At 36.9% G+C, this 21538-nt stretch overlaps 1 protein-coding gene across 14 annotated transcripts in view; it reads right to left on the minus strand.

Moving 5' to 3' along the window:
• The window catches only part of PARD3 (par-3 family cell polarity regulator), a 446220-nt gene that overhangs the window by 148457 nt on the left and 276225 nt on the right, over positions 1-21538 (minus strand). For 9 of the 14 annotated variants that reach the window (XM_088052266.1, XM_088052257.1, XM_088052241.1 and 6 more), the window contains 4 exons: positions 14973-15123; positions 8261-8450; positions 3351-3502; positions 2265-2309 (listed from right to left, as the gene is read on the minus strand). In XM_088052266.1, coding sequence (XP_087908392.1) covers positions 2265-2309; positions 3351-3502; positions 8261-8450; positions 14973-15123 — 538 coding nt within the window. The remainder of the gene's footprint in view (positions 1-2264; positions 2310-3350; positions 3503-8260; positions 8451-14972; positions 15124-21538) is intronic. The other 5 variants (XM_014248576.2, XM_005518684.3, XM_005518692.3 and 2 more) reach the window with 3 other exon arrangements.

Below are 21538 nucleotides of genomic sequence, written 5' to 3' on the forward strand. Positions count from 1 at the left end.
AAGGACATTATCAGTAAGTCTATTTACTTAGTAACATCTGCTCCATTACATTTGATAAATTTTTCCATTTCTAATTCAGACACTAAGAGATTAACACTTCATCTGGGGAAGACAGGGGAGGAATAAAGCAAGAAACTGCATCAAAACCAGTTTAATTTTGATTCCATTTAATAAAAGCTTAATTAAAAAGCATTGTGTAAAAGTAAGTCAATAAATAATTTAAATAAATGTTATTTGATTTTTTTTTTTTTCATTTTCATAACATGCATATGAAAAAATAACCACCTAGAGCTACAGTATGCCTGAGACTCTATAAATGAGCCATGCTCAATTGCTACTGAACATACTTCTAACCTCTAGGATGAACTGTAAACATTGCAAGGATTAGGTACTTCAAGTGAACTATAGAAAGAAAAATAATTAAAAAACTATAATAGTAACTAGGGCTGGAGAGTTCTGTGCTCTCCTTTTCAGCCAATACTATTAAATCCAACTGTGACAGTAACAGAGTTTGTTTTTATCTTTTCTAAAGTAAATACATGTTGAAGTTTTCTGGCTTCTAGAGTCCATTAAAGCATAGCTCACCACACATTTGAAGCTTTTTTTTTTTCCCTTAGAACCAGACAATTTTTAAGCCAAACTACAGTAAGTGGTTTGTTTAACAGCGACATCCATCTTCAGTAATGGGAGATATCCAGTGTTTATATACAAAACCTGGTTAAAAGCACGCAAGATAAATAAAATAAAAGTACAGCAAAAGGTGTTTTCTTTTTTTCCAGCCATTGAAAAATTTTTCCAGCACATTTACTGTGCACAAAATATGTAAATGCCTAGTCCAGATGGCATGGTCATGCTCTTTCACCCAAGTTGTCCAATCTGTCTCTTTTTTTGGAATTTAATCCACGTGTTACACATAGAGGAAAACTACACTCAATTCATACCACCCTCTACTGATACCACCAAAACCACTATGCACTTTTAAAACCTAAGGATTGTATTTTACTAAAAAGCACAGGTTTTACACCATTCTAGCCACATTCCATTCAACTACACAGGTTAATAAGAAAATGAAAAATAATTCAGAAAGATTTTGAGTTTGGTCTTTAACTTGTTTTTATGTGAATAGTGCTCAGAGGTGAAGGCAGTTCCTAAGCACTAATTATTACCACAATTAACACAATTCATACATTCACATTCTGATGGCTTTAATCCCCCAAAACATTAATATATTTTGATTTTGTTTACTCATTCTTTTTTTGCAAAGCTGCAAGTCTGTGGCCATATTCTGCAATGTTTTAAAAGCTAGAAGACTTATCTGTTCAAATAAAAATGATAATTTTATCACTTGATTACTTACAGCTTTTCAGTATTCCTATTCATGTTATACAGTCCAGTTAATCAGAGATGCAGTTCTGAATTAGTAAATGTAAATTCTGTATGGAATGCACTATTCCTCAAATCAAGCTAAAATAAATAATATTTTCAGGTTAAAAAGGTGAATTGTTCCTAATTAGAGCTAAGTAATGTTATGGTGTCCTCTGGATCTAGCGTAATTACAAAAGCATTCCATAGGTCAAAAGCTAACTTATATTAATAAATTATAAAGGTTCATAATTGCAGTTGGTGCATTATTTTAATTACTGATAAAAAAATATGCTGTGAAAGCCATTTCTCATTATCATTTTGTGAAACATTACAATGAATGGTATCTGGAAAAGATTCTATTTACATATTCTTTTGCTCAGTTAAAATGCTCAAGTTTCAGCTCCAAAAGCAAATCAACTTGCACAAATAATCTTCAACTCAATGCACAACATGTACCTGATGACCACTTAAGGCAAAGGCAGCAGTTTTCTAATTAAAATAATTATTTTCAAGCACTGTGTTAGCACTGTAATAGCCAAACACTCGACTCTTCTAAATCATCTCTCTGTGCACTACAGTTTGAAGCTAGGAGGAGATTTTCCAAGATTTTTTTTTGAAAGGACAAAAACCCCAAACAACTGAATATTTATGAATTTAAAGTGTAGAAACAGGTGTCTGCCTACAATCACATACGTGACCTGGCTGAATATACTACCCTAGATACTTATCTTTATAGAAAAAACTTATTTTTCTGTAGGACTTGATTATTCACAATAGAAGGCAGCCATGCAAATACTGGAATATTCATGTTTTCATGCAATTTGACTGGCAGTTCTGTAATTGTGGTAAGCTGCTTTGACCAAGGTTTCTATAGCAACAGCCTTACTGTCAATTCTTACCTGTTTTCTGGTCATCCATTGTACTGAGCTTAGTCTCGTCAGCTACTGTTAAAAGGTAAATGCATAACGGTTAGCCCAGTTAGTGCCCATGCCCCACATGCACTCAACATTCCTTCTGGTTTGCATATTTTCTTCTCAAGTTAGGGGACCTTAGAAATGTCCTACTTCATGCAAATAAACTGCAGGATTAAGCAAACATTCTGGGTAGAAGTGGCAGCAAACTAGTAACCTTCATGCAGTGTCAGTCATGTTCACATCACAGGCAGGTACAGTATGTTATTGAAACGTTAGCACACGGCAACTAGTCGAGACAAGTCAACACCTCCAACCTGACTGCAGCCTGAGGAGTTTGTGAATTAGGGATTGTAGGCAAGACATTCACATGTAAAGGAGGGAATTGCATTATATTTTATTATTCTGCGTAGGGAATTCTTTGTGTTTAAACCATCAAAACTCACTGTTTGAGGTTACTAGAGTCTGCACTTCAGAATCTGAATTCAACGGCAGAAAAATTGATGGGCTTGTTAGCAATTACTTATTCTCAGTTGGTTTATCAGTTAAAATGATCACTGTGATTGCCTGTCTTAGCCGCTGCTGCTTTATAGGGCTTCTGATATAAATATTAAAACTTGGGTCTCAAACAGATGTCAGACTAGGTCCCAATTTCTAATTCTGAATTCATCTACAAAATGAGAGGCTACAAAGGACCTTTAAGGCTAACTGCATTATAATGATGGATTGATAATAAACCCGGCTACCCAGAACCACGCGGGGTACAGTTTTACACAATTATTCTATATGGATTGGTAAATGACTTTTTCACCTCCATTTTAAAAAATACTGTTTACTGCATTTAGGTATAACCATATATCCAGAGGGCTATGATATTTGAATGTATGGACATTTACAAACAACAAAGAACACCCAGGCCACTTGGCCATTCAAGTTAGTACTTTACTACCCACAAGGAGACATTATGTGCAGTACTACTGCACATGCACAATCTGTTTGGAATTATAAAATCCATATACTTACAACATGAAAATCAGGTTCAAATAAAAAAAAAATTGAAAAAACATCACTCACTACCTAGATCCATGCTTTTGGATTTTCGTGTTTTAACAAACTCCAACTGACTGGCATCTGAAAATTGCTTTGTACGCTTTTCTGACATGCTCTGGCGTCCAAAACCCTCTCGCTGGAAGGCAAGTACTGGATCAACATCTGGACTAAGAGTGCTGTAGGAAGGGAAAAAAATCATGGGAACATTTATCAAGATCACGCAACCTTTCACTCTTCAGAGAAAATCATTTATTTAGCACGTGACTTCTACCAACGATTAAGTTTTAAATACACCACTCCAAGTATTCAGTTACACACACAATGGATTTGTCTTATTGCATTAAGAAATTCTAGTTAAAAAGTACCAAGAATTTCACTCACAGTTTTAATGAAAAATATACACAACTGGTGCACTTATCCTATAAGAACATAAAGTCCAACACAGGAATAATTTGTGGGAGAATAAAACAGTTCTTTTTTCTTCCTGAGAAACAAATTTATTCTGTTGATAGAAAGTTATCTGGTCTGTCTCTATCAGAAAATGGTTTCAGTAAAGCATAAATAGAAACTGTCCTGCCGGAAGCCCACAGAGCTTTAAACTTCCTAATCTAAAAACTTTGCATTAAAATTTCTCTCCGTATGTGAAATTTCTTGTAGATTTTTCACAGCTTCTCCTGCTTTTAGCCTGGCTATGACAAACAACCATATTTTTACTCATTGCTTCCCCACAGAGCAAGTATTTGCCACAATGGATCCACAAGCGAATCAGAGATGGGGGAACTGTATTTGGTTCTTGTTTCTTCTGCACGTTTCTAAAGTGACCTCAGCTCAGTGAGTCAAGTTTTCAGCCACTCAGAAACATGATGAAGATAGATTTATTAATGGTGCTCAAACACTGGCAGAATCACGAGTGCAAGAATGCAAGCAAAATTTGGTGTGCAAGCTAAAAACATTTTTTCAAAAGGTGAGATTGCGTGCTGCTAGTAAACAGTATGAAAGGAAATTCCCAGAAAAACCTTCTGGCTCCTAGAAAAGGGGACAGTATATAGACCTCTACTTCAGCTGGCACAAAAAGAAATCAAAAGCATGAAATACTGAAAAAAACAGTATTTTGGACCATTGCTATCTATAGATACCCTATATATAAATGATCTTCAAGATAAAAAAAAGTTAAATATTTTTTCACTGAGATCTCTAAATGGATCTCTAAATGCCACTCAAGATATTGTGTTTAGTTTAGTACCATGTTCCTAAGGAATCATTTTTACTCTAAGGGCTAAGTATAATACACCTCTCATTCCTAGTGAGAAACAGGAAAATAGTGAATTTCTGCAAAAAGCAACTTATACGTCTAAATTCTGTAACATGTACATATTTATGTATGCCATGTACTCTAATTTACAGAAGTATCTTTGATCAAGAAACACCTGGGTATCAGGGAAAACAGTGAAAAAGAGGTAAAGGAAAGTGTCCAAAGGCATAAAGTACTATAAAGGACAAAAATCACTGTCCTCATTACCAGGCAACCAAAAAGAAATTCAGTCTAGTAACAGCAGATTTACAAATAATAAGATATGTGCCTGTGAAAAGCATATAATACTTCAGTGTGAGCAGGATCAGAACTTATGTGAATAAAGCCAATGTCAAGTGCCTTTTGACTCTAATGTTTCTGGCTCAGGCTCATAATGTTTTACATTTAATTACTGCAACTATTTCAGAGATGTCTGCGCAATTTAGCAATGTTCTCAAGCATATGCTTAAAAGCTCTGATGAATCAGAGACCAAACTCAAAAATAACTATTTAGTCCTAACATTCACTCCCACAAAACAGGGAAAAAATTATCTCCACATGATAGAAAGATAAAACAGACAAGGCCAATATACACTGCTAGCATTTACGGCAGTGCAACACGTAGCTGAGTAAGACCCTAAATCTGAAAATGTCCTCCAAAGTGACTCAAACTGAACTTACAGGGTTTCAACACCTTTCATAACCAGATCATAACTGATTTTCCCAAGGCCACACAGAAGTTTCTAGCTCCCTGCTAGTCAGCCCTGTCTCTGAAGGCCAGAAAAAATGTGGTTTTACTAAGTGAGAATTTTTTTCCAGCAACATCTGTTAGCACTGGCTCACGTTTGTTAAAATGACTGGCTTCATCTTGCTGAACAAAATGTATCCTGTGACACTTTCTTCAAAAGAGGTGAACTTATAAAATTATTTGTTTTGGCTGTATGCTTCTTTTTTCATACAGGCTGGCTTTGATCCACTTATATAAAACTTCTAGTAGAGCAGAATATCATTTCCAAGTAAACACAGCACACACTTATATATTGAACTTGAAGTCCTAAGAACAGACTAAAACTAGAGTGTCAAATGCAACTTGAAAAGGACACCACAGGTCCCAGAGAGAGCAGTAGGGTCTGGACATGGCATCAGCAACTGGGAATTTGGGAGGCTGGAACTCAGCACTTCCACTGACACCACCTTTAGAAACTTTCTGCTTTTCTGATCTGCCCTTGTCTCACCTCCATTCCACACATACTAATGAAGGGAATTATTATTACATGTTTGCACAGTATCCTACACCCTAAAGGTGCTACTTAGTGCATTTATTTGAGCTTTATGCAGAGTTCTGAATTTTCGTGTCCTGTTTTACTTCTATTATTAATGATCCAAGAGTGTGTTTCAGTAATTAAGGAAGGAGTGAATCAAAGGAGTCTGAATGTGCCTACATTGTCTAAAAGTATTCAAATTCCTCATGAAGGGCCACAACTTGAAAAGCCAGTGAGCACAGAGCAGGAATTAATGCCCCTAAAAATGCCTTATTTTAATACTTTTTAACTACATCAATAAAAGACAGAGGTGAATTTAGTGCAAGTCATTAAGCAATGCCAAATGCAATTTACTATATTCTAGAATACTTAACAAATAAGATTTCTGGAATGACAGCTGATCCTTAAAAGAATGTAACCGTCTTCTGACCCTCAATGTTATTAAAATTCCATTTATTAATCCTGTCTTATTGGCCCTTTGTTTTCATAACATTTTCATCAAGGATTAGGGAGATATTGTGAGGCTGAAAAAGCTTACATTTTCTTCTGTGATTCAGAACAGCTGCCATTCTTGTTTGGATAACCCTTCATCCATATTCTTAGTTTTACCCTTTGTGCCTTCCAGCAAAATCATACAATGCACCTTCGTTTTACAAGTCTTCCTTCATCCATTAGCAACAGGAAATTATAGCAACAATCTAATTCTATTGCTATTTACTTTTTTTTTTTTACAAATAGAATACATTAGATACTATTACTAAGCATGACACTGATCTAACTCTTTCAAGTGCCATTGTTTCTGAAGATCTTTACAGTTTCTCATACACTTAAAATTTTTTTGAGTGTGGTAAATTCTACAATATCTAATCCCTGTTTTTACTGTAATTTCATTTACAAAGAAGTGTATGAATAGTAAGTCACACTGCAGAAGTCAATGCAAAAGCATCTGCAGTTTTCAAATGGACTTTAACTTATTTCACAGGATTTTGCTCACATTCAGCTAAAAATACTCCCTCAGAAATAAGCCATTATGTGCAGGCTTGAGTACTATGCTATTTAAATGTCTCAGATTCTCAGCTCTAAAAGCTTTTACAAAAGACAAGTGGACATTTCATGGACCCAGATTACGGGTATGACTTGTCCATAAGAAGGAACTGCAACATCAAAAAAAAAGTAAATGAGAATGAAAAAATTACATTTTCATATGATCATTAAAATGGAGCTTAAAATACAGCATTCAATTCCTGGATATAAGATGAAATAAACTAGTTTAAAGCAGAGAAGAAGCTGACAGGTGCATATCAGCTGGCAGGTGCTATTGCTGTTTTATTAAGATATTGCTGACATATTCATAACAGGCTCAAGAGACAAGAAAAATAAGAAAATTCATGTACTTCACACTATTTGTGGTAATTATCTAGCTTCAAGAAGTAGCAGCGTACAGAGGTGGGCTTTTATTTTGCTATTACTATAGATAATTACAGGACTTGTAAATTAAATCTTAGATCTGTATTAATTGTACTAACTAAGCAATAAACAGTATTTCTTTGCCAGGAACTTAAGCAAGTCAATAATGGAGCTCAATACATTTTTCATTAAGGCTCTTATGTTAAAATGTGTTAAAGTAATTGGAGAGTCAACCTAAGACTCACAAAAGTTATTTTTACTATAGGTTAAACATATAAAGTTACTTTCCCTAGTTTTAAACATGGAAATGTTACTTTCCATATATTCAAATGTAGAGCTATTACAGTATTTTGTCTTTGCATATCATCTAACAATATGAACAGTAGTTCTTCACACATAATGAAGAAATCTTAACTAACCCTTTTTGCACAAGGATTAACACAGAGAAAAAACAAAGAGCTTTGACCTCTAAGTAGTTTTAAAAGATTAATACATTATTAGGAAAAGCAAGGAAGTATACAGATGTACTGAGATGCTCCTAGATATAGAGTGGAATATGAAAATAAAATCTCTGTTTTATAAACTTTGAAATATTTACAGTGAGGTTTATAAATCACAATTTCCAATCAGTCTTTCATCTGTCATAAACTCAAGTGTTTAAATTTTGGTAAGTTTATTTTTTTACAAAAGCTAGGTCAGTTAGCAATTAAATTAAAGTTAGATCATCAAAATAACACAGCTATGTACTGTCTAAGTAACATTTCCACAAATATGCTTTAACACAGCCCAAAACTGCAACCAGAAATATTTGTACAGACTTCCTCCCTGAAACAGGGACCATTACCAGTTTGAAAATAGTAAAATTCAAATGTAAGAAAAAATAATTAAAATTAACAGTAGCCAAAAATGCAACTAAAGGAAAATATGCAACTACAGCTCTCTCTTTTTTTGGTTCCACTAAACCATGCTCTTACCAGTCTGTTGACTCATTAATTGCAGCTTTAGCCCATCCACCAGTATCAACAGTGCCAAACCCGACATCATCATGGGAGCTGGATGATGACTGGTCAGAGAGATGAGGAGGAAGGACCGACAGCCTGTCATCTTCAATAATGACAGTGTCATCCTGGGGCATGTTCACTGTTGGAGACAGCTGATATTTACCTGGACAAAAGGGAGAAAAAAAACCCCAAAACTAAATAATGGCAGCATGCAGAGATTGCCTTGAAAAATATTACATCACAGATGACAAAATGTTATGTCAAACTGCAGTGCTACTGACAGGAATGACACAACGCAGATAATCAAATTAACTACGTCTCACTTTGTGCACATGTTCCTGTGCAGAGGCCTGAAAAGTGATGCACACCAGCTATTTCTGTGGTCTACTGCAAGACCACAGGGTCACAGGAAGGTTGAGGTTTGGAAGAGACCGCTCTTCTGGTCCAACCCCTTCCATTCAAACAGACACCTACAGCCGTGTGCCCAGGACTCCAAACCAATTGCTTCTGAGTATTGCTTCTGCACCACCTCCCTCAGCACTCTGTGCCAGAACATGGTCACCCTTACACTGCAAAAGTGTTTCCTGATGTTCAGAGGGAGCCTCCCATGTTTCTGTCTGTACCCATAGTCTCAAGTCCTGGCTGAGGAACTGTTCAAAAGCACCTCTCCCAGAACACAGTATCTCCTCTTATATCCCCTTGTTTGGTAGAAACAAAGAATCAGAGGCCATCACTTTTCCTGATCAGTCTGGTGGCCATGAAATGAGAAATTGTTCAAGTGATGCTGGGAAGTGGACACATGCAAAATGTGGAGAAAAAAAAAAATCCAAATTCTATTATCAACAAATTCAAGTAAGTTTTAACACTTTTGTTAAAACCCTTAAACAAGAGCCATCACATACATGATAGGGACTACATCAAGACTCAGCATTAGTCTGTTCAGTGGCAGACTTCATCAGGTAAATTTGTGAGAGTACTAGTTAAAAGATGGTATGATCTTACTAAAACAATTTGTAAAATTGTCACATCTCATGAGAAGAAACACACTAGCTTAATCAACCATTAATCTGACAGCACTGAAAATTATTCTAAAACTATGATGCACCAGAGTAATGCATCACAAAACTTCTATTTCCATAACTTAAACTGCTTCTATGGACATATCAATTATTTCCACATTTTACTTTCACTATAGATATGGAAAAAAAATATGAATAATTAGGGGAAAATAAAGTTTTCCCTTTTTTTGTAAAGGTTTCAGTTACCATCACTAGTTTTGCACACAATTATTAATAAACAAACAAAACCCTATGTTTAAAGTGGCAGCTAAAATCCTCACTGCACTAGATAATACATATAGTAATCTTTCCAAAGATGGGAAAACTGGGTTCAAAAGAGATCATTGAAGATGGCTGAAAAAGTGGCTGGAAGTAAAAGGAACTGCACGGTGAACATCTCATCACTATCGAAGTGAAATGAATGTATGCAGTTTGCATAACAGCTGATTCTGCCCAGAAATAGTTCCTTTGATGGAAAGGTTAATGTTTAGCCTGGTAATGTACTTCTTTCCAAATATAATGTCTATACAAGACTGTTAACTCTGTAGTTAATAATGTCTCCAAAGAATTGATTGTGAAAAGGTATAACCTTATGGCATTCAGCAGATTGAACTTCCCATTTGAGAGGCTACAGTAATTCAGTAACACTTTTAACTTTTCACTACCCTTCTTTATATCTGACAAGGGTGAAGACTGACATTTTAATAGTTGCTTTGCAATTTAGGAGAAAACTCATCTGACGTGCCTGTGCTTTTCATTGTGGATGAAGCTAAAAACAGGTGAAAGGCTTCACCTCCAGCAGATGGTTGGACAGACCTCAGCACTGAACTCAATCCATCCTCTGCAGAGAAGCTGAAGTGGACAGAAAATACCCCTGGAGACTTAATTCCACAAGTGTTGTGAGAAACCTTACAAGGAAACATCAAAAAAACTTCAAACCCAGTAATCTTCAGTATATTTGACTGATCTACAAATCTAAGGCATTGCTCAGCCTGTCTACAAACCTCTTCAAGAAAATAATTTTCCCTCAGGCTAGAAAAGTGCTATTTAGACTATGAAATTAAGACTCTGACTACAAGTCCAGTTTTGCATATATTAATTCAACTTCAGTGAGATAGTCTGTAACATAAAGTATTTTGGACACTGTACTAAGCAAGGTAAAACATTCTCCCTTTCAAATGTTTTTCATCTTAGGACAATGCTCAAATGCTCAAATTTCCTGGTCAAATTACCAATCTAAAGAAACACAGCCTGAGGACCACAAGCTATAGGGCAAGAAAGGTTTCCCATCTGTCTATGCAGAAAAAGAACTCCAGAGCTCCAGTACCAAATGGCTGGTCTCCAAGTATACGAGGATTTTCATCCTAGAAGGAAAAATATGCCAAGCAACATATTTCAAAAAATATTATACACCTTCAAACCTATTATACACCAGAAAATAGTTTGTACCTGAATAAAAGCACCAACATAAAGGACTTCAAAAAAACCCTGAGCACGTACCGTATCTAGTATGAATAACAGATTTATTTATGAAGAACTAAACTGCTCCAGGTCCTTTCAAATCTTGAAATTCCCTGAAGTTCGGTTAATATGTTTGCTAGGATAACTTGGCTCCCATACTGACACTGCATTGTCATGGAACTCTTTCTGGCTTCATCCTTGTGATTTTACTATTGCTTTCTCTTTAAAGGATGGTCTACAAAATCTGTTGAACACTCTCACCGCATGTTCCAAACCCAGTATTACCTTATGAATGACTCATGAGCAATTTGATACTGTGGGATTCAGACCAATAGTACAATGAATGCCTGGAGAATGACTAAAACCAAAAATTTTTCCACTGTATGCAGGCTTTGGATTTCAAGAAAGTGCTCAGACCTGTCAACTCTTGCAGAAGAGCACCACATTTTGATGAGATTCCTAGCCAAGGAACTACATTCTGCTTGTAAAGGGTTATTTTCCTTTCACTGAGACACACACTCTACAGCTCTAGCTAAATTTTTATCAGTAGTGCTTCCTCCTAATTCTATCCTTAAGACAGCAATTATTTATGTAGAGAACAGAGTATTTCCTGTTGTGTAGGAACCATCAAATTTTACAATGTTCTGGGGGATCCTTCAGGATGAAAAGCAGATTCAGTGCAAGTGTGAGTTAATCTGTGTAACCCCCCCAATAAGTAACTTCTGTTTAGTCACCGTTAGCAACAAAACCCACCACATTCATAAAAAAATATCAGCAACTAGAAGAAGGAGATGAAAGAGGACTTTGTACTAAGCTGTTTGTTGAATAAGAATAATTTATATAGGCAGCAGCTATATATTTGTGTATTGCAAAACTCAGGAGCACAATGCAAGATATACAAGAATGGTATGTCACAAGAAGACTTGAATTTTTAATTTTAGAGCCAAGCAAATGGGTATAACACAGTTGTTATTCTGAATAACTTGCACCCTGGAAATGTTAAAATATATAAATAAAGGGTTTATTACAGCCACCTAATTCTTAAAAGACCCACTTTGTATAAATAAAATATCCCATCTCTTCCAAACCAAAAACCTGAATACAGAAAATTTTATCTTTTCTACATCAGAAATTTTCAGTGAAATATTATCAAATAAAAAATCATAAGAAAATATATAACAGCAATAACCACTTAGAAAAGTACATCAACATGAGAATCATCAAAAACATGAAAATATTCATGTAACCTTATTGCAGTAAGCAAACATTATTTTACATAATTTAAATCACATCCCAAAATTGGTATTTTATTCCCACTCTCACAGCAAGGCTCTGACAGCTCTTGCTTGTCAGTTATGAAAGAGTAAGGAAATTGTCTTAAATACCTTTCCTGAAATTACATTAATGGTATTTAGAACAAAACACTCTTAAAATCTTTGTTCTAACTTTAAGCAATTACTAAATCAAGCAGGCATTTTCCCGACTTTGAGATTGTTACTTTTGAATAGTCTAACTTAGGAAGGAAGAAAACTCAAACCCATCCAAGAGCTAAAGCAGCAGGAAGACCTACTGCATTCGTGACAACAAACTGTCATCTCCTCACTAAAAGTACCGAGAACTTAAAGTTACACAGTTGAATCCATTGAGGGGTAAATCAGAAGACATCAGCTGATTCAGAGAGCTCAAAAAAGGGCTTCTTGCTCTGGGGACAGCACTCAAGGGAAGCAGAGCTGCATAAAGCATTCTGTTGGGCTTGTTTCCATGGGCAGGACTGGTGTGGGAAGGTACAGACCTCCAGTGTTCTCCAGCCAGATTGTTCTTAGGACTAATCCTCACTTTTAGGCCAATATTCAAGAGAGGAAGAATCATGTAACACCACACAAACATTCTCAGGAAAAGAAAAAAAGCCCTGCTTTTTTTGTCATTACCAATGCCAAAAAAGACAGGGATTCCACTGCATAAAAATGACTGAGTCTTAAAAATGTTAGCTATTCTGAAACAAGCAACTGTACCTATCTCTCCCAATAGGAAATACCTCTCTGTTGTATGACACTGCAAGAAAGCTTGCATGCAAAAGATTATGAACACTGCAGTTTTATTTTAGTGGCACTGATTAATTCAGAAAAAATAGTCTATTAGAAAACTGACCCTACCCCAAAAACTGGGTTTAAACTTCACAGGTCTGTGAAGCTGCTGTGATTGTAGAAGGGAACAGTCCAGTCCTGGAAAGGCTGGTTTTTAGTTACACACCACTAGGTCACCTTTACTACAAGGTCCAGGCACAATTTGATTTTCCACTAACTTGCTTCCACTAAAGGTTCAATGGATTAAAGTCACAACCAAACAATTTTCTACATAGTTCCTGGTCCCTGAAAACAATTCAGAAAAACAATGATTCACAGGAAATCAAAACATTAACTTCAGGTTATAAGACTCTTAGAAAATGAAGGATTAGATGTTAACAGTCTTGAAAATACTTTTTTTTTTTTTTAGTTTAAACATCAATTACTGGCTACTGCTAAAGGGATGACACCAGACTGATGAACTACTAGTTCAATTTGGCATGGCAAATCTTGTGCTCCTCTGATGTGAAAGGAAACTGAATTGCTGACACATGTGCACCCAGATTCTCTCAGGGTTCCTTTCCCCATCAACGGACAACGTGTTCAAGTGATAATTTGTTAACACTTATATGAGCTCTGTGTGTCAATCCTCTGCAGCACTGATGGAAAAAGCAGAAGGCAGTGCTTTGCAAATGTTTTATCTAAAGCCTTGACACCACAAGAACTAGTACTTCCTATGGGAGAATAGCGCTAAAGACTTCAAATTATTCTATCACTCTATAAATTTGTTGACAAACAAATACAATTTTTTCTAAATTTTTCTCTTTAAGAGCATATGACTTTGGGTGACAAGGTTTCACACTGCCTTGATTTTCATGTGCACATTTTTTCTTCCAAGCTGCACAAAATGAAATAGAATAGAATACGATATGTTTCTAATTACTATTGCCCAAATGCACAGAAAAGGACAAAAGACTTATGGAAAGAAATACCCTAAATAGCAAACTTGTGGATTTTCAGACAGTTTAACAACAGTCCTACCACAAAGAAAATGCAAACCCCAAAACACAAAAATTATTTTAAAAAGAAAATGTGGGAAAAAAACCCCAAACAAACCTAATCCAAATAAAAAAATATAGTGTGAAAAATATACACAAACTGTTGACTGGAAAAGCCTAAATGGTAGACTAATTTTCTGAGGCTGAAAACTAATCTAAAGCAAATGAAAATGAAGTTAAGCTTTGCTTCATATCAAGTTTACAGCAGCATACTCTAATATATTCTGTGTACCTAATACATTAAAAAAAAAGTCCTAGATTTAATAGCCATGTCTTCTTTTCAAAACTTGCAACTCAGGCGAACAATTGTCACGTCTTCTGTCAGGTGTTATTTTCATCAAGCTGCTTTTTGTGTTTAAACTTGAAAATCCTTTCAAACTAATCCCATCCTAGTCAGTAAATCCAACCACTCCTGTGTCAATGCAAGTCTTTTTTACCTAGCTCTGTACATCAGAAGGTACAGAAGTTGAATTGCTGAAAAGCAAGCGCTAATAACCTCATTATCCACTGGGACCAGTAGGTAGGGCCCAGAATCTACATAAGGGATGTTTAAAATTAGTTATGAGATTTTAAAATTGGTGTCCTATAAAGCAAAAATTCAAATAAATTAATAAGTCCCCTAATAAGCATAAATGGATACAAGTTTGCCTTATTTATTTTTGTATTTTAATAGGACTGAAACAGAGAAGAAGGAACGATGAAAAAAAATTGTGAATTTTCATGAATCACTGACTTTGATGCAACACTGCGATTAGACCAACCAATAATTTATAGTCCCAAATCAGACACTGAAAGCCCATGTTAAATACTACTATTATTCATTCTATGACCCATCACAGGATACAAAATTCACTTTAGAATCCAACTTTACCTTCTTCCTCACATTAACCATCCAGAAGGCTTGCGTAGAAGAATTTTAAGGCATGTTTTAATGGTCAGTGCAACCTCCGTGTTCCCAATTCCCACATAACACATTAATCACCCTTCAATGAATCACAGAGAGAAATAAAAACATGCCCTGCTTAGCAGAGCTGCTTTGCCTCACCCACTATCCTGCCCAATGCCACGTTCTTTGTGGGCGACTCGCTGAGACCCTCGATCCCGCTGTAGAGGGAGTGGGAAATCCTCCGCTCCCGGTCATCCAGCAGAGTCTCTATGGGCAGCTCTGGCCCCGAGGGGCTCCCAGGTGATTCCAACTGCAAAGAGAGGGGAAAATTAGTGCCCAGGGTCCTCTTAACCACATGGGGGAACTGTAACAAATCGCCTAAGGCCTAGACCTGTCTGAGCACCAAATGAGCTAGAACTTCTCATCCTGGACAGAGATAATTTGCAATGACAGCTCTGCCTAATGACCAACTTTCTAACCCCTTTACACTGCACCCCCCACGGTGCCCTGTCATATTTCAAAGCCTTCAACAGAAAATTGGTGGAAAAAAAAAAAACATTCAATTTTGGTGTCTCTTTGTTGGATAATTTCTTAAACAGACAGTTGGGCTGTTTTCAATACCATCAGCAGACAGCTGGGCCATCTTCCACACACTGACAGCTGAACACAACCAGGCCCTTGTCAGGAGCATGGAACAGGAGCTCTTATTTGGAATTGGGCTGCTGCTGCCATAGTGGTGCAACTTGCTTTCAAATGAAATCATCACACTCCAAAGTTTTGTAGTTAGGAACAAAAGGAAAGAAACACAAAAGTTGTCAGACTTCACCATAATTTTATTTTTGAGTTCTTTTCTCTGTCTTTCCTGACTGTAGAGTAAATAGGTCTTACATGCTTCATTCAGCCTGGAAGCTCCTCTGATCTCTTGCTGCAGCATCCAGGCAAAGACACAAAAAACTGAACTGTCAAGACCTGGGGTGCCATCCACCCCAGCCCTCAAAGCCCTGGAGCTGCCAGGTCCCTGCCCACCACAACTGCAACCAGACCCTCCAGGGCATCACAAGAGAGTTGAAGCGTGTGGTGGAAGTGATGGACACAGGCTGCTTGGCCACGTGCACAGGAGAGCAGAAAGGCTGCATATACAGCCTCCCGCCCACCCCAGCTGCTCTCCTGCAGAAGACTTCCCTGAGTGTCTTCCCAGCCCAGCCTTTGCTTGCAGAAGCTGGTCATCCCTTGTTTTCCTACAGCTGCCTCTCAGATTTTTCAAGAGGATAGGAAAAAGTCAAGTTCTCCTTGGTGACCCCCAGAGAAGCAGAGCACAGGAGAACACATTACCCATGAGAAGCAAAGAAAATAACTTGGTATTATCTACCTGGATTTAGCAGCCCCATCAGCCACAGCTCTGCTGTCAGCACAGCCCCCTGAGAACGAGAAGAATGAGTATCTGTCCACTAAGAGGGGTCTGTGGATGCCCTGTGTAGAAGGGCCCAGCTGCTCCCTGTAGAGATAAGAGTCCCCACACCATGGCCCAATCCTCACATCATCCAGTCTTCCTGCTGCCCCTAAAGCTCTTGGTTCACCTGGGCTCCAGCACCCTGCTGTCCTCTCAGTAATGCTACCAAGGTGCTTCACCAAGACCATTAAACCAATTCACCCAAACATTGTGAGCTGAATTCAGCTCTATGAAAAAGTAAATATCTATTAAAAAATAGATGTATTTTGTAGAAAAGTAGTACGAACTTTAATATCAAAGCAATAACTCTTCTCACTTCTTCATGCCTCTTCATTTTGAAGCATATAGTTAAATCTTAAAAACAGTCTCCTTACACAAATCCCACAGCATTTATTTCATATATATTGAAATACAGTGGGGACAAGATACTGAAAGATACTGAGCTTGATGCAAACTATTTGAAGCCACTGGAAATGCTTATTCCAAGTACTGACTGACCTCCAAGCAAGCACAAAAGTAGTTCATAGTTTCAGGAATTACAACAACAAGCAACATGTTTGCTGGTTGTTTTTTCTTTTTGAAACAGCTGCCTATTATTAATCACTCCACCCGCACTCCCCAGACAACTAAGAAATGTATGCTGTGAAAGAGTTTAAAAAAATCTGCTTCAAGGGCTACAAAGCACTTGGCCCCATCCTCCAGCAGAGGCTTTGAAGTGAGCCCGATGGACGGGTGACTTCTGACACGCGGGCGCTGGCGCCCAGGGGTGGAGGGTGTCGAAACACCGCATTACGGTCGGGGAGACCGCGATTGGGAGGTCACAGACTCTGTAAAAATTATTATTTCTGTTCAAAGCCATCATCTGTTTAATATAAATGAGATATTTAATGAAGTTCCAAATTGTAGACTTATCTCTCCTAGTTTGATAAGCACCGAGGAGATTTACTGCATCGGAGGGTCAACACAATTACAATTGGAGGCACGTCAAGCTGCAGGAGAATAATAAACTTGCAGTGCAAGTGAATTAGACTCAATAAGGTTCAAATTGTGAAATGAGGATTTGTTTTATTAGTTTTTTTAAATTGCAGATTACAACTGACAGCTTTACTGAAAAGTAAATTAAACAATATTTGCAGACTCTGTTATAAAGGAATCTAAGGCGCATTTGAAAAGAAATGTTAACTTCTGAAACACTATATGAAAAAATGAGCATAGCAACATTAGACTGCTTGAGAGCATAAACTTGAATGATAAAGGTACTAAATTATGAACTACCCTTTATTTCACTGACTTTAAATAAGGTGTGAAAATACCAAAGTGCTTTGGGATTTATTCTCCCAGTGCTACATTGATGACTTTATGTAACAAGTGTCCAGCTTTTAGTGAGTCCTTCTTCATGTGACAAGCCATCAACTTTCAGGCTCGCTTCTCTCTCTCAAGAGATTTTCAGAAAGACACTGACAAGAAGATGGTTCAGATGCAGAGAAATATAAAGAAATTCACTCGTGGTAATACAGTAAAGTACAGAGTAAATAAAAGAAATAGCAGGAGTGTTGCATTTATATGGCCGTGTTTTGTAAAGTGAATCGTGACTTCCATGAGTAAAACTTCTTTTGTTTCTAATTAGCATCTCAAAAGATGGGTTTAAACAAAGGCATTGACAGCCAGCTACACAAATATTTTACAGAAAATACATTGCTTTTTACAAAACACCAAAAATTAGACAACTGGCTGTCACAAAAAAAACCCAAAATGCCTTTGCCTTACATTGTTAACACAAAGTTTGTGCAAGAAACAAACCATAGAACTTGGAAACTGTGTTGCAGGCAAGAGAAAAATTAAAGGTCCAAAGCAAGATTGCAGTTCAAATTGATTATGTTCTTCATGATGCATTTCTAATATAGGGCTAGAATTACACATTCTAGTTCCTTCTCTTAGCCACTCTTAGTGCTATCTTTTGATATAATTTTGATATAATTTGATATATATTTTTGCTGTAATTTGATTTGATTAACTGATAAAGAGTGGGTCATATAAACAAGTTATACAAATTCCTAACTTCATTAAAGGCCTGGCAAGGAAAGAAATCTGCATGGCAACTGGCCCCCTATCAACAGCTACTGGAGCACGCCTTGGTGTGCCAGTTCAGAGTCACAGACCAAGTGAGGGTGGATGAAACCACTGGAGATTATCTAATTCAACCTCTTGCCCACAGCAAAGTCTGTAAGAGCAGGTTGCACGGTGCCCTGCCCAGCTGTGTTTTGAAATCTCCAAGATCAGAGACTCCTCAAACTCTCAGGACAAGTTATGCCAGTAGTGCCTCTAGGAAGGACTGTTTTTTTTCTTATGTGTGAAGAAATTTCTTGTATTTTGGTCTGTGCCTGTTGCTTCTTGTCCCGGCACTGGGCAGCCCTGAAAAGAGTTTGGATCAGTATTTTTTATATACGTTTTTATTACTCTCATCAGGTATTTATAAACACTGACTGGTAATATCCCCTGATCTTTCTTCTCTCTAGACTGAAAAGAGAGTTCCCTCTCTGGATCCCAGCACTGATCTATACTAAATGATCATATTCGTAAAAATGCAATAAAACCTCCCATACTACAGATTGCCTGTAGCTTCTTTTCTCTCCATTCTCTTAAATTAAAAAGAGAAGCAAGATTAAAATTTTTTTAAATAAAAAAAGGTCTCTACCCTGACCCTTTGTCATTCAGATAAAAACCAGCTGTTTGCTAAAGCACTGTCTGTACTAGCTAGCCCAGCTGCTGCTTATCTAGATGATAAAAGGACAAATAATATGGTCCCTTTTACTTAAACACCACCATCCATCCTATCTGAAGTTATGTACATAAATATGAAAAAAGTTTATGCGCAAGCAGAGTGCCAAAATATGCAAAGCATAAACAATCTTTTTCTTTTTTTTTTAAATGAAACAAGAATCAGACTCCCTTTTTCCTTCAGAAAATAAATTATCCAAATATAGGCATGCAAGCATTATGGGTGTTAAAGAAATCAGTATACAAATCTGCCATATATGACACTGCATCCAGAATGCTGAAGCTCTTCCTGTCACATAGAATTATTCTCCAGGCTTTCTTTATTCCTTCTTATCTGTGTACTGTGGTTAAGATGTTTCCTTTTCCAACACAGACATGTTTAAAATACTACTAGTCCATATCAAGGCATCAATATCAAAGGCGTTAAAGAATCTAAATTTTCATAGGACTGGACTAAATTTTCATTTTCTGGGCTGAAAACTGGCTAAAGAACTGGACACAAAGATTGATCTTAAGGATGGATAAGAGTTGTAGATTCCCCTAGGAATCAGAGCTGGGAACAGCTTAAGTTGATAAACAGCTTTATCAATGAGTTGGAGATGGGAATGAACAGGGAAATCACTGTGTTTGGAGAAGATGCTAAAGACTTTTTGACAGTTAAATTCCAAAAGGTCATCACAAGACTAATCTAGTGAGAAGGAAATAAACAAACCTGTCACATAAATTTCAATGTAGGTAGTTAGGTAATGCATGCAGGGGAAAATGATGCTGAATATTTTATACTTGCATTTTATACTACATATTGGAAAAGAAAAGATGCTTGCTTCTTTCTTTTATAATGAAACCACACATTTGCAAAGACTCTCACTGATCTATCAGTCAATTTATTTCATGAATGATGAGGTCCTTATAAGGTCTGTCATAGTTTGCTCATTTTCAAATGGAAAAAAAAATGAACAGACATGTATGAGGAAGTTTGGGGATCCACAGATCATTTGCAAACTTTCATTTCAGGCAGGTTTGGCAAAATATTCATTCTGTCCAAAAAAAGGGGAGGTCTAGACAAGAAAAACCCCTGAAATTTCTCACTTTGAGGAAAATGGTGATGATTTCTCACTTAATGGCAGACAAGTGCTGCCTGCCTGTGACATGAACAGAGTGAGGACAAGCCATCTGTGTCTCTAAGCTGTCCAGGTTGCAGGACTGAAAAGCACAGGATTCCAAAAGTAACAATTACCTTTATTTTCTTGAATCAGCACATGGAGCTGCCAGCTGCAGGGATGTGCCTGGCAGTCGTGCCTGAGTGCTGAGCACGTTCTGGAGATGCAGCCACCAGCTGTTTGCCCATACAGGCTAATCATAACAGCATCATTAATTAACAGAACACAGCACAAGGAGCTCCACTGTTTTTCCTTAAATCTGAGCAATTTAGAAAATTTCAACCCTGAGTTAAAGATCTAAAAAGCTGATGGCCACTTCTTCTGAAAAATGAGGTATTAAAAACTGGCCATATATGAATATCAAGTCAAAATTACTGTTATTCTCTCCCTTTTCCCCACTGTTTTCACAGCTTTGGAAATGTGTCTTAGTCTCTCCATGCTTATGCAGGAAAGTTGAGTAGTTAACAGCAAGGATGGAAACTGAAAACATAGAACAGAACTGAATGTTTAACTTTCTTGAAACTGGGGGCAAGAGTACCTCAGATATAGCTAAATCCCAAATTAAATGTTTTTGTTACACTAATCTAACAACGTCCATCAAATATTCAGTGTGTGATTTTTTCTGGAGTGGCTGAGATATTAAACACAGTTTTGCAAGGTTTGTAATAGTTGAGCTTGCAGAATTCTACATTGCTGTACTCTGTATAGACCCAATGCAAACAGGAGAAAAACTCAGATGCACAGCTTTGGTGTGGAGTTCATTCATAACTAACACTCCATGCTTATATCAATATTTACTACAAGACAATTCACTTGAAAACCTGGATGGATTACACACTATCTCCTGGTGAGTCAATGAAAATTCTTTCTACAGGCAAATATTCAGCAAAACCACAGCAGCACACAATCTCTCTTTACCTTCTGGGAAGTTTGTGGTCTCTTTTGACTCTACATTTATGGAAAGCTTGATGATATAAATTATCTCCTCCCTGCTTCTCTGAAGTCAAGATAATACTCTTATGGTGTTTATGTACATTTATATTGTTATTATAATTGTTCTGAAGGCTTAGTTTACAACATGAGAACTTGTGAAGCTGTTTGAGTATAATGATGGCATGGGAAAGGAGTATCCAAGGTCACTTCACAAAGTTTTGAAGCAGTTTCATGTTCAAGATGCCAAAGAAAGCTCTCTGACAAAGACAGTGCCTCTGCAGCAGATCAGAAGCAACTGTTCCTGCCTGTCTCAACCCAGGACAACAGAGGTTGAGATGTCAATCACTTGTAGACAGCAAACAAAATATACAAAGTACACAAAAATCTTAGTCTAAATTGAAGCA

Source organism: Pseudopodoces humilis, chromosome 1, assembly GCF_049639895.1.
Source record: "Pseudopodoces humilis isolate 2021_Gansu_Grassland_sample_001 chromosome 1, ASM4963989v1, whole genome shotgun sequence".
NCBI classification, from domain to species: domain Eukaryota; kingdom Metazoa; phylum Chordata; class Aves; order Passeriformes; family Paridae; genus Pseudopodoces; species Pseudopodoces humilis.